The 14,567-nt window shown below is 38.2% G+C and overlaps 1 protein-coding gene across 2 annotated transcripts in view; it reads right to left on the bottom strand.

Annotated features, from left to right (window-relative positions):
• Positions 1-1,475: 1,475 nt before the first annotated feature.
• The window catches only part of SHROOM1 (shroom family member 1), a 106,963-nt gene continuing 93,871 nt past the window's right edge, over positions 1,476-14,567 (bottom strand). For both annotated transcript variants that reach the window (XM_089673045.1, XM_089673046.1), the window contains 4 exons: positions 11,238-11,774; positions 8,495-8,594; positions 6,591-6,863; positions 1,476-2,071 (listed from right to left, as the gene is read on the bottom strand). In XM_089673045.1, the coding sequence (XP_089529171.1) occupies positions 1,817-2,071; positions 6,591-6,863; positions 8,495-8,594; positions 11,238-11,774 (1,165 nt within the window). In that variant the 3' untranslated portion in view covers positions 1,476-1,816. The remainder of the gene's footprint in view (positions 2,072-6,590; positions 6,864-8,494; positions 8,595-11,237; positions 11,775-14,567) is intronic.

The raw sequence follows: 14,567 nt of genomic DNA, 5'->3' as shown, positions 1-14,567 counted from the left end.
GGTGTTTTAGGCCGAAACATTTCGGCCACCAAAATTTCAGTGCACCCCTAATAACGAGTTGTCATTAGGAGCACCTTCTTAAATTGACAGAACTAATCTGTGTACCACATGAGAACATAGTCTGTGGGAACCGGATTTATTGTTGGTTGGTAGGGGATCAAATATTTATTTTACTCACTGAACTGCAACTCAATTTATAACATTTCTATCATTCTTAGATTGTAAGCTCCAAGTAGCAGGGCCCTCCTATCCCTCTTGTATTGAACTGTATCATTGCTGTATTGTCTCCCCTTATATTGTAAAGCGCTGAGCAAACTGTTGGCGCTATATAAATCCTGTATAATAATAATAATAATGTGTTTTTCTGGATTTTTGCTTGATATGCTGTCTCTATCATTTAAAATACACCTATGATAAAAATGATAGACCCTTCATTTTTTGTAAGAGAGCAAACTTACTAAATCTGCAGGGGATCAAATAATTATTTTCTCCACTGTAAATTATTACAAAATGTTTGAACTCCAGTCAAATTTTTTATTTTTGGATAAAGTGGGGAACTTTGGTTGTACGTGAAACATTTTTTTTTATAAGGATTTGCACAATGTTTCAATGATACAATCAGTATATATACACACACCGTTACACAATTGCTTCCACGGATATTGGGTATAGGTAATACTAGCATTTCATACAATGTACATTCTATCCTTCTTGCTTATGCATCCCTTGTGGGGTGTAAAGGGCCTGTGTCAATTCGCTTCACACATTTTGCATTCCCATACAAGTGTAACACAGGTCTTACAGGACTGGATAGTGTGACAACCAGCTCTATTTATGCCTGTTCTGGAGTGTTGGGAGTCCCCTGGAGGAAAGTTATAATGACAAAGAGGCACAATTTGCATTTTTTTCTACTGTTTTGCATTGGAGAGTCATTGTCAATAGCTATTAGGTCTTAATTGTTCTCTGGGTTCCTGGGAGGATTTCCCATCACCTCCTGTCACATGACAACTGACATTGGGATAGACAGAGTCTCAGCAAAAGTAGACAGGGATACAAACCCCACTCTAATAAACAAAGGATTTCCTTTCACTATCTGCATCCTCTTTGGACAGATTTTGTCTCACTTTGTACCTATATCAACAAGCTTTGGTTTGCATCAGACAGGTTTTGAATTCCCATACAAGTCTTTAGGAATGCAAAACTCACTTGATGCAGGTCAGAAGGGGGTTAACAGCAGGTCAAATGTACATGTTAATGACTTCTGAAGGATCTCAGCAGCATCTTAAATTGATGTCATTGACACAGGCCCAAAGCCCATTGATACAGGTCATTCTTCTCTTCAGTCTCCTGTCAGAGACAGGCAATATGGAAAATCCTTTGTAAAAAGGGACAAAGAGTTTTGGTTAGAGTTCCAGTTTGATTTTATGCTAAACATCACAATCACACCAAATGAAAAAAAAATGAAAGATCGCTGCTAGAATTACACATTTTTAATGAAATAATTTGTGTCAGTCAGAAAACCGAAGGACATGGACACTATCACTTATAACAACAACAATAATCAAGACAAAACATTGATAATTTATTCAAAAAAAGGCACACTTTTTTAAGTTATGTAACTTTCAAACCTTTATGCCAACGAATTCTCTTTTATTTTAAGCTTGATTAACACTGTCACAAACACTTTCAGTAATAATCCTATTACGACTTAGCAGCAGCATAATCAACACCGAAAAACTTCATATCAAAGCCCGAAGGGCTCTGCGTCATGTCATAGTATGCCAGTAAGGATGTGGCCTTGCATTCTGCTGGCTAATTAAGGAGGAATGCTGTTGTGAAGACTCTCCAACTGTTCCTCATGAAATTTAATCTTTTCTTCCAGGTCTTTCTGCTCAATCAAGAAGTATGTATTTAACCTCACATAGTGTTTGTAGTCCTCTAGCTGGGCTTTGCTTAGATATTTGGCCAGAATTCCAGTGACCACTTGCTCTCTGCGGTCCAAGTTGTCCTTTAAATCTTTGGCATCCTCCCTCTGTCTGGATAGGAGACTGTGACGTTCCTTTAGGGATTGCTGATTAGTAAAGTAAAAAACATAATCAGACATGTACAGAGTAAAATATAGAGCATCCAACACTATTCACTTTGTAAAACAAAAACTGAATTGTGAAATAAGACCTATAAAAACAACCTAATTACCTTTTAGTATAGTTCTGTCATATTGTTTTCAACTTGCAGTGTGATGCTTTTACAGGGTTTTTAACCACTTGCTGACTAGCAGTAGTACAATTACTGCTGGCTGGTGGCATGAACAGGCACAGTGACATACTCGTCCTGCTCATGCGCATTGGCATGCCCCCTGGGGTGCACAGTGACACGATCCTATGACTGTGGGGCCGATGGACTCAGCGGATCACAGTGCTCACAGCGGCTTGGATATCATGTATTCACTTTAAGCAATCATACGCTAACATGTAAACAAAACTGTCATGAATGGAAACCATTCATGACAGCTTGCTTACTATTGTGATCTGTCGCATAGCACAAGGCCATTCACAACGACCTTGTACCATGTGATAGCTGTAGCCAATCAAAGCATCACAATGGTAAGTAAGCTGCCATGAATGAAAGCCTTCCATAACAGTGATCATCACTGTTATAAGTAATCAGAGTGTAAAAAAAAAACACTATAGTGACACTGAACTACTCTGATGAGTGTATGTAAAATGAAATTGTAAAGAAAAAAAAAATTGTACGAAAAAAAAAAAGGAAATACAGTTTTTATTCAAAAAAAATGTGACCAAAAATTGCAACTTCAAAAAAACTCACCATGCCTCTTACTAAATACCTTCAACTGCCTACTTTCAAAAAGGGGCCATATAGGGGGTATTTGTACTGACTTGGCATTTAGGACCTCAGGAAAGGAGACAGGCAGTCAATTTTATATATATATATATATATATATATATATATATATATATATATATATATATCTCAATCATAGATTATAGACTAAGAAATATAACCGATCTTGGTTATTTCTACCAAAAAATGTGGCAGACTAAAGAAAATTTAGTTTTTTTTTTTTCAAACTGTACAGTATTTTTTTGTTTATATAATAAAAAATATAAAACCCCATTGGTGATTAAATTCCAGCAAGAGAAAGCTCTATTTATGTGAAAAAAAAATGACAGAGCAATCGCTGAAAATAGCACAGTGCTGAATAGCAAAAAAAATGGTCTGGTCATGAAGGGGGTAAAACCTTCCAGAGGTCAAGTGGTTAATAATTTATTTGTAATCAAATAGCTTGTTCACTATGCAAAGTTAAGCAGCCCATACATTTGTAGTTTTTTTTTTGTTCAACCTGCAGGGAAAATAATTTATTTTTTTTTTTAAAGTTTCAATTCCCCCATTCATCTGTCTCTCCTCTACACTGAAGCTGGTGCTGTGACCTGATCATGTGACCCGACAAGAGCGGCTTCAGAAAAGGTAAGTATAGACATCTTTTCTTTTACTAGGTAGATAAAATAGTCCAAGAATGGGGGTGATAATAGATTTAGGCTCATTTAAAATTTGACTGGAATTGCACTTAAAGATTGAGGGTTAGGCATGAATGCAGGGTCTCATTTGCAGTTATTTATGATTTACAGGTTAGGGACAGTTAGAAAAAACACCAGGCTATCAGCACCAAAAATGTGCTTCTTTAAATCATCCAATCATAGTATAGGACTATAGTAAAGCCAAATAATCTCTAGTCCTAACTGAAGGAAAAAAATCATCCCTTGTGATGTATTATTATTATTATTACTATTAATATTATTAAGAATTATTATTATTAAAAGGGCATCATCTTATCTCCATTAATGTACCATCACAGTAAGTTTGCACTGGCGAATCAGAAATTAAAGTAGACCCCAAATAAAGTGTTCACTTTTTGTCAAGTTACACATAGCCCTAAGACAGGAAAGTAACTTTCCGATGATAAAATCTGGAATTTACAAAAACAGGATTCCCACAAAGGAAATCATTATGAAGTTAAAAACGAAATGTATAATTACTGGTGTCTGTCAGTGCTGATTACATTAGATTTCCCTGTACACATGTAATATGATTTAGTACTGCCCACTGGTGTGTGAATTTATTACTGCAACTCTGAAATACAGCCTCGGGAGATTAAAGCGTAACTACACTGCACTACAAGCAAAAATGTTTTTTAACTCATTTTTAATATTCAAAGCAAAGCAATCTCCTTCCTCCATGTATGTCTCCATCTATTATTTTGCAGAGAAATCACTTTGAAAAACACCCCACTTAGCAGTTAGGGCCATGGCCACCTAATGTAAGGGCAGATGATTCATGTAGAATTTATTTCCTGGAATATATCTGCCCTTAGTTCAGGCATACAAGCAGGAGGGCGTGCTTAGCTGAGAAAACTTCTCCTCCCCTCCATCCCCTGGGATGTAAGACATCATTTGCCTAGGCAGCAGACCAGGAAGTAACTGAAGAAACGTAATGTACACATACAGTAAGAAAGGAAAACCAACAAAGCCTGCAGAAAAATACATATAAACATTTATTCATTTTTTCTGATGACAAAGTGATATTTATTTTTTGGACAATTCCTGACAATTGACTATTATAAACTGCTCAAAAAAATTAAAGGAACACTTTGAAAACACATCAGATCTCAATGGGGAAAAATATCATGCTGGATATCTATAGTGATATGGACTGGGTAATGTGTTAGGAACGTAAGAATGCCCCATCATTTGATGGAAATGAAAATCATCAACCTACAGAGGACTGAATTCACAGACACCCCGAAAATCAAAGTGAAAAAATGATGCAGCAGGCTAGTCCATTTTGCTGAAATTGCAGCAATTCAAAATGTTTTCTATTTTGTTTTCTGTATGTTTAACAAGTATACACAATCTTTGTTTTACAAATACATTTCCAGAGAACTTTGGGTTAGCTAAAACACATCACAGCAGTAATTCTTTTTTTTCTGGCAGGCTGTTACTTAAAGTTGAATTCCAGTCAAATTCTAACTAAGCCTAAGGGCTCATGTACACTGCAGCTGATAAACTCACGTTTAGGAGCTGTTCAGCATTTTTTTTCAGCAGCCCCTGAACTCACCCTAATGTTTTCCTATGTGTCCATGTACACATCGTTGTTGACAGGCATTTGAGTTTACAGTCGTTTTTTTTAATGCAGAAAACCTGCGTTCAGCAGTCGATTTTATCAGTGTTTCAATGCAAAACGCTTGTAAACACTTGTAAACGCGGAAAAACGCGTTTATTAGTGTTTGCATTTGAACATTTTTTTTTAACCACTTGCCGTCCGCCTGCTGTTTATAAACGGCAGGGCGGTGGCAGTCCAGGGTCGGGTTGCCGTTCATAAACGGCACCCGCCTTTTCTAGCTGTGCGCGCTCCCTGGGAGCGCGCACCACCGCGATCCGGTGCCCGCTGTGTCCTCCGGACACAGTGAAACACCGATCGTCGGACGGGACCTCTGTACGAGGTCCCGATCATGTGATCACTGATTGGCGAATCAGTGATCACATGCAAAGTAGTAAGCAAGATGTCACTTGTGACATCATTGCTTACTATGTGTGAAATCTGTGAATGATCACAGAGGTCACATGGTACAAGGCTATTCACAACAGCCTTGTACCATGTGACAATCTGTGACCACTCACAGCTCACTCAGTAATTCTCAATGACTGCAAGAATGCAGACAGAGAGAAAGAGAAATGATTGCTTTTACATCCTATATGGGTGTAAAAGCAATCAGTGTAAAAAAAAAAAAAAAAAAAAATCTTCATCACCCTCCACAAGTAGTACAGTGTCACCATGGTGACAGTGTACTGCTAGGGTGACAGTATGTAAAAAAAAAAAAAAAAAAAAAAAAATAATAATTTAAAAAAAATAAAATAAAATGTAAAAAAAAATGTTTAAAAATTATAATTTTTGGTTATAAACTAATTTGGATTTTTTTTTTTACTAAAAAAATAACGGAATAAATTTTGGCTAAGATTTATGATGAAATATTATTTATTTGCAAAATTTTATTTAAGGAAACGCTTTTTTTCATTTACATAGTAAAAAAAAATAAAAATCCCAGCGATGAATAAATACCACCAAAATAAAGCTTTATCTGTCTCAAAAAAATGGTAAAAAATTCATATGGGTACAGTATTGTATGACCGCGCAATTGTCATTCAAAGTGTGATAGCGCTGAAAGCTAAAAATTGCCCTGAACAGGAAGGGTTAAAAGTGTCCGGACAGGAAGTGGTTAAACTCTTCCAGTTCCCGATGCTGTCCAGAGCGTTTTTTCATCATGAAAAATGCATGCAAAGCGTTTTCAAGGTACTCAGATGGACAAAACACTCAACACAGGATGTTCCTACCAAGCTTGTCACACAATGACCAATTCACACCTCAGACCTCTCCCACCCTTGGAAACAAAAGATATGTTAATGACCATTAAGCAGCACACAGGTGGTGCAAACTCCTAGGGCATTATCTAAGGTTTATAGTGGCAAGAAAGAATCTGATATCTATGCACACCTGTGTAGAAAATATGAACTTACCATCTCATCAGCATCCGTATTTTCATCTGTTCTGCTCAAAGCATTTTCCACCCGTGCTAACCTTGTGGTCAGACAGAAAAGCAGGCTCACTACTTTCTCCAGGTCTCCGATAAACATCATGTAGCGCTCATACTCATTGGATTTACAGACCTCTTTCACTATGGCTTCCATATTGGTACCGTGAGATGCGTTGTCATTGATCTCAGACAGAAGGGATTCCCTTTGGGCAAAGAGTTCTTCCAGTTGTGAGATTATGTTGGACATAAGTTCCATCTGAAAAATAAAATAAAAGAATTTGTAAACAAAAAATATTTGATGTCCTATCAAATGATAAAAGTGATTCTATAGGCTTCCTTTTTATTTTTTTTAAATAACAAAAACATGTCATACTTATCTGCTCTATGCAACGGTTTTGCACAGAACAGCCCCGATCCTCCTCTTCTCAGGTTCCCTGCTGGTGCTCCAGGCCCCTCCCCCCTGCAGAGTGCCCCTATAGCAAGTCGCTTGCTATGGGGGCACTTGTGTGTGCTCACTCCCGAGACAAAACTGTGTGTCCATAAGACAAACATAGCACAACTCAGGCCCCCCCCCCTTGGCTGTGATTGCCAGCAGCATGAGTCAAGGGCTCCCGCTGCTGTGTCTGAGCCCATGAAGAGAGAGAGATGAGAGAGACTCTGCTCTCATGCACATCGCTGGATTCAGATCGGGCTCAGGTAGGTATTTAGGAGGAGCTGGGGGGGGGGATTCGGCGGAAAGCTGCTTGCAGAAGGTGTTTTAACCTAGAAGTGGTTGTAAACCTCACATCAAATATGAACAAAGCATATCCCTCTATAGTGTGTGCTTATCTCAATAAAGAGCACTAAGCGTCTCTTCTGTCTGCTGCTTGGTTTCTCTGCTATCAGCATGAATCAGTTCTGACAAGTTTTCCTGACACCAACAGAAAATAAAGGCGATAGGGGAAGGACCTCCTGCAGATTGATAACCTTAGCTCTGTTCCTGTGAGCTGTGTGAAGAGGGGTGTGTCCCTTCCCTCCAATCAGCTCTCAGAGCTCTCCTCACTGAGCTCTGCATAGTGTAATTTCAGCTCTCCACCCCCTTTTTTCTCACTGCTCTGACAAGCTTTATAAATTCTGGACTTTAAACAGCTGTATAGGAGAGAATACTGCAGATAGACAGGTACAACTTATATAGGAGGAGTTGTTTCATCTCTGTGCACCACCACCAGCCAATCACTTCACTGGGTATATGTGAGGGTCTACAACCACTTTAATGCAGAGAATGCATCATGAGAAAAAAACCTCTGTCTTTAGAACTACTTTAAGGAGCACTGGTTGCTTTTTGGCAGCTATTTGGCTTTGCTGTGTCATTATTAAATTTAAATCTTTCCCAGGTGAAATGAACATCCCATATTCCTGAGAGTCCATGGGTGGCCAACCTGTGGCTCTCCAGCTGCTGCAGGACTACAAGTTCCATCATGCCTCTGCAAGTCAGTAACTTCCCATCTTTACAATGCCTCATGGGAAATGTAGTTCCACAACAGCTGGAGAGCCACAGGTTAGCCACCCCTGCCTGAGACCCTTAAGGTAATAATATTCAAAATTCCCATCTTCACAGTCCATTACAGGGTCCCCCCAAGTAACTTCCAAACATTACCTAAAGCACCTCCTGCTGGTGATATGTGGTGTTGCATATCGAACTATAAAAAAGGGACACCTGTTATGTGAACTACTGTGTTACAATGGTCAGAACAGTCTGTAAAGCACTAATCTCACGTTTACAAATTAGTAGCAGGAAGGGAGGCCCCCTCTTTGTTACTACTGGGAGGATTTCTAGCAAGTATTAGATTAATTTTTTTTTTTTTTTAATCTCATTTCATTCTGATTCAAATCAGTATTGTGACCAACCTTTTTAGCGGTGATTTCATTCAGGCTTTCATCAGACATCCTCTGAAGCAGCAGCTTAGTCTTTGAATGTGATTTAGACATACCTTCAACATTCACCCTACTGGAAAGAAACACATGACATTATACACAAAGTAAGGCATTCATTTGACAGCTGGAAGAAAGAACCACAAGCTATCTGAAGTGTGTCTGTATACTGATAAAATAAACAAAAGAACATGGCTGTTATAATGATAAGCTGTATAGTTAGTCCTCATGCACACTGGACGTTTTTTACAGCGGCTGTTTTTGGCTTTTGACGTTTTTACTACAGCCAGTAAACCCCCCAGCATGTTATCCTATGTGTCCATGTATACATAGACTGTAATCAGTGTTTTTTGGCAGGGACATTTTTTGGCTGGAAAAACCCCCCAGAACTACTGGGTTTCTACAGGAGTTTTTTAGCTGTAAAAACACTCTAACGTTTAAAAATGCAGCAAAACGTGGTGAAACGCGGCAAACCAGCGCTTGTGGATATTTTTTTGACCAAAAAACCCTCTAAAAATCAAATACATGAAAAAAACGCAGCAAAACGCCACTGAACGCTAATACAAAAACGATGAAAAACACATGTTTTCAACATGACTTCACACAGTTAACGTTACCAGCGTTAATAAAATGCCCAGTGTGCGTGAGCCTTATGAGTTAACAGTTTGATGAAATTTAGAATAAAAAATGGACTGGTACTGTATTGGAAATCCAGTTTTAGTATAATCCCAAAGCAGAAATCCAAATTTGTGCAGCTTGAGATACTTTGACATATTCTGCCAAAGAAATCAGAAACCATATTGATTACAGATACAGACAGAGGTTTTACTGTCCATAGTTTCTCAGGGTGCTATCTTATTTACATGAATATTTAGGGAATTATGTTTTTGCATCAACTTCCACAAGATCTTTTAGGCTTGGTTCAAAACCATGCGTTTTTTAGTGCGTTTTGCAGAAATGCACTACAGTCCATTTAACACGGTTTCCTATGGGACACATTCACATCTATGTGTTTTTCAGCTACTGCGTGTTTGGAATTCAATAGACTTCAATGGATGCAAGGCAGAAAAGCGTGTAGTGCGTTTCTGATGCATTTTGTGTTTTTACCTTGCATAACAAAAAACAATGCATCAAAAGCATGTCAAAAACACTGCGCAAAAATGTAAAACGCACCACAAAAAATGCAGAGACGGATCAAACGCAACCTTCATAGATGTGAACCAGGCATTAAAGTTAGTAATGTACAAATTATTTAAAAGCAATTACATATTTTTTTGGAAAAATATTAGTCAAACATTTATTGCTTATTCAAACTGGCATGGCAAAGCATGTTACAATTTACCATGGCACCCTAACATACAGTAATGCATATAACATAGTGTGATGTGCTGCAATTAAATTCTCTCTGAATGGCACCCAGATGGACTGTTACAGTTGAGGGCAACGCAACCACACTGCAGAGAACACAACACACTTGCTGTATGGTACAATTAAAAAACAAAAAACATGCATCTTAATGCCTGGTAATGAACTGAAAAAAACCAAATGAACATGTGAATAGCCAATGTTTAAAACAGAATAAAAGTTTGGTGTTCTATAATAGTAGCAGACTGCAGCTAATACCAGTCAATCAACATCTGTTTAAATATTCAGGACCCAGGTGAATAATCCACTTGTATCCTGAACACAAAAAACGCATTTATATGGTCAACTGCTTTTGTTGTACATCTGCGAAATCTGGAGGTTGAACTAATGGTCATGAACATACATCCATAACTTGAAGTCTAGCTTTACACAAGCTGGGTTCAAAAGTCATACCGTATAATGAAAGAGCTCCCATTAACCACAAACACCTGGTTTAGGCAATTAAATGCTAAATGGATAATTCCATTATGGCAGATGTTGGAGTCCCCAGTTATACCACACACATGCCCTGTCTCTGCAAGTGCTACATCTTTTTTCTGTATTCTGTATTAGGTAAAGCAAGTGAAAACTGTACCAGGCATAGTAAATACCTGCCCTTACAAATAAACAAACCTAAAAGCCTAGGTATTTATTAACAGAGTTTTAGACATATAATTAGTCACCGATGATTAAGACCACCATTCAAAATAGCAGGTCAGTTTTAGGAAAAATGACCCGTTAACACTTCTTTAGCAAATCATATTAAAAATATCAGGCTTACCTATGTGAATTAATAATATATTGATCATATCAAGGTTTAACAACAAGCTACTGCTCACCTGCATGGGGTATCAACACAGATATGATTAAGACCTACTGGGGGTTGATACACGTGAGCCTGGAGGACTGTATGTTGTATTCCGTATCTCAAGAGCTATAGCAGATGATATTTTGAATGGTGGTCTTAATCATCGGTGACTATATGTCTAAACTCTGGTAGTAAATACTTGTGGTTTTAGGCTTGTTTATCTGTAAGGGCAGGTATTCACTATGCCTCGTACAGTTTTCACTTGTTTACCTAATACAGAAAGAAGATGCAGCACTTGTAGAGACAGGGCATGTGTGTGGTATAACTGGGGCCTCCAACATCTGCCATAATGGAATTATTCATTTTGCATTTAATTGCCTAAACCAGGTGTTTGTGGTTAATGGGAGCTCTTTCATTCTACGGTATGACTATATTTATTCAAGCAAAAAGACTAGTTTGTGTTTGTGTAAGTGTACAAACTGGAAGACTGTTCATAAAATGACTTACCAATCTTTCTTTAGTTCCCGATTCCTGCATTTTTCCAATACTGAAATATCCACATGGAAAAGGCTTTTCATGAGACTGATTGCAGATGTCCTCACAGGGAGAGGTTTTAGAATGTCCACCAAGGACTTGTCTTTGGATACAATCTCTTTAACCAGTTCTGAACACCTCTCCTCTGCAAGGACCTTCATTGTGACTCCAGTCAAGTCCTGTTTGGCAGAATCTCTGCTCTCCTGCATACTGGCATCCATTTGTTGCCTGATGGATCCATTGCTCTGGCTGTCTTCATCATAAACCGCAGAGCTGACTGTCTGTGAACTGATCACCTGGTTGCTTGGGTTAGGACCTAGCTCCTCCTGCCGTATGCTGTGCATTGACTGAAAGCCAGTGGATTTTATCTGTTTATGTACAACTACAGTGTTGTGATCTCCAGCTGTAAGGAAAGGCGGCTCTCTGACTGCTGAACTTTCACAAAGGTCCTTCACATCAGCTCTCACCTCATTATCATACCCTGGAAGATCTTCATCAGATGGTTCAAAGCTTAAAGAAAACAACCACAAGTTATTAATGATTAGTGTCCAAGGATCACATTAGATAATATGAAACCGATACAGTGTGTACTGTAATAATGAGCTAAAAAAAAAATATATATATATATAAATAAAATATATAAAAATATCACACAAGTTAGTCAATGTGCCGACATTTAAAAAGGACATACAGCTCCTGAATTGTTTGAGCCTTTTCTAGTTTCTATGAACCAAAGTACATGTCCATTCCTCCTACTGGCTCCTGCATCTCACTTCCTAACTCTGAAATCCACCTACAATCTGTCCTCTATAACTAGGAAATATACTATGAAAACAATGAAAGAAAAGTTTGTCTGCCCAATGAAAGCATCATTAGGGGTTAAAGTCAGAGCAATACACCTAGACATCAACTTCTCCCTGTCCTCTGTACATGTGCTCCATCCATTTGTCAGCCAAGTCAGATAGAAGATTGTGCTGGATCTTGATGACAGATAACCTTATCAAGTAAAAGTAGACCTCCCACTCACTGCCCTTTACTTACAGTGGGAGATCTGGGCTAAACTTAAAATCCAAGCATGCTTGTAAAGTGTACATTTTACTGAGTAGCTGGGAGATCAAACCTATAAATAAATGTGTAAAGCCTTTCTGTTTCATAGTTCAACCAGCAATGACATATTGTGTTTCCCAAAGACAAATCAAAGAGGTTACAACCATTTAATAGATCACATCAGATGTAATATTATTATACAGTATTTATATAGCGCCAAAGGTTCGCTCAGCGCTGTAATATGCAATATACAGCGGGTAAAATAAGTACTGAACATGTCACCATTTTTTCCAGGTAAATATATATATATTTTTTTATTGACATTAAATTTTCACCATGTGTCGGTAACAACCCATGCAATTCATAGATACAAAGAAACCAAAACAAATAAGGTCAGAAATTAAGTTATGTGTAATAAAATGTAATGACATATGGAAAAAGTATTGAACACTCTAACTGAAATTTATTTAATACTTCGTACAAAATTATTTGTTGGTAATGACAACTTCAAGACGCCTCCTGTATGGAGAAAATAGTCGCATGCATTGCTCAGGTGTGATTTTGGCCCATTCTTCCACACAGTCTTCAAATCTTAGGTTCCGTGGGCCTCTATGAACTTTGATCTTTACTTCTTTCCATAGATTTTCTATTGGATTCAACTCAGGTGATTGGCTGGGCCATTCTAGCAGCTTTATTTTCTTTCTTTGAAACCAATTGAGTTTCTTTGGCTTTGTGTCTGAGATCATTGTCTTGCTGAAATGTCCAGCCTTGTTTCATCTTCATCATCCTGGTACAGTGGGGATCGAAAGTTTGGGCACCCCAGCTAAAAATTTGTATTAATGTGCATAAAGAAGCCAAGGAAAGATGGATCCAACCCCATGCTTAACAGTTGGACAGAGGTTCTTTTCATTAAATTCTGTGCCCCTTCTTCTCCAAACGTACCTTTGCTCATTCCGGCCAAAAAGTTCAATTTTAACCTCATCGGTCCACAGAACTTGTTTCCAAAATGCATCAGGCTTGTCTATATGTTCATTTGCAAAGTTCAAACGATGATTTTTGTGGTGAGGACGTAGAAGAGGTTTTCTTCTGATGACTCTTCCATGAAGACCATATTTGTACAAGTATCTCTTTATAGTGGAATAGTGTACCACAACTCCAGTGTCTGCCAGATCTTTCTGGAGGGATCGTGCAGTCAAACGTGGGTTTTGAATTGTTTCTCTCACAATCCTGCGAGCTGTTCTGTCTATTTTTCTTGGTCTTCCAGATCTTGCTTTAACTTCCACTGTTCCTGATGACTGCCATTTCTTAATTACATTCCGAACAGAGGATATTGACATCTGAAAACGCTTTGCTATCTTCTTATAGCCTTCTCCAGCTTTGTGAGCGTCATCTATTTTCAGTTTTAGTTTTCTAGACAACTGCTTAGAAGAACCCATGGTGCTGATTGTTGGGGCAAGGTCAGATGAGTCTGGGCATTTAAAACCTTTGAGATTGACATCACCTGGTCTTCCCAGACGATGATTGAGAACAATCCATGACACTGGCAGGTCTCAGCTTGGCAAAGGGGGCAGTGCATGCTATAAATTCTGCAGGGTGCCCAAACTTTTGCAGTCGCCATTTTTTTGTTTTCTGTTATTTTGAAAGTGTAAATGATGGAAATAAAATCTAACTTTTGTTGACATATTATAAGAATGTCTAATCTGTAATTTGATGCCTTTTGGAGATTTTTCCATCTTTCCTTGGCTTCTTTATGCACATTAATACAAATTTTTAGCTGGGATGCCCAAACTTTCGATCCCCACTGTACATAGCAGCAGATTTTTATCAAGAATGCCTTGGTACATTTTTCCCTTTATCCTTCCTTTTGTCAATGATATGAAGTTTGCCAGTACCGTATTGCTGAAAAACATCCCCATACCATGATGTTCCCACCTCCAAACTTCACTGTTGGTATGGTGTTTTTGGGGTGATGTGCAGTGGCATTTGACCTCCAAACATGGTGTGTATTATGGCATCCAAAGAGCTAAATTTTTGTCTCATCTCACCAGACTATATTCTCCCAGTATTTCACAGGCTTGTCTAAATGTTGTACAGAAAACTTTAAACAAGCTTCAACATGCTTTTTCTTCAGCAATGGAGTCTTGCGTGATGAGTGTGCATACAGGCCATGGCAGTTGAGTGCATTACGTATTGTTTTCTTTGAAGCAATTGTACCTGCTAAATTCAGGTCCTTCTGAAGCGGTCTACAGATGGCCC

This window comes from Staurois parvus, unplaced genomic scaffold (genome assembly GCF_062004578.1).
Source record: "Staurois parvus isolate SC_StPar_1 unplaced genomic scaffold, SC_StPar_1.0 ptg000133l, whole genome shotgun sequence".
Taxonomy (NCBI): Eukaryota; Metazoa; Chordata; class Amphibia; order Anura; family Ranidae; genus Staurois; species Staurois parvus.
This window is presented reverse-complemented; position numbering and strand designations above follow the sequence as displayed.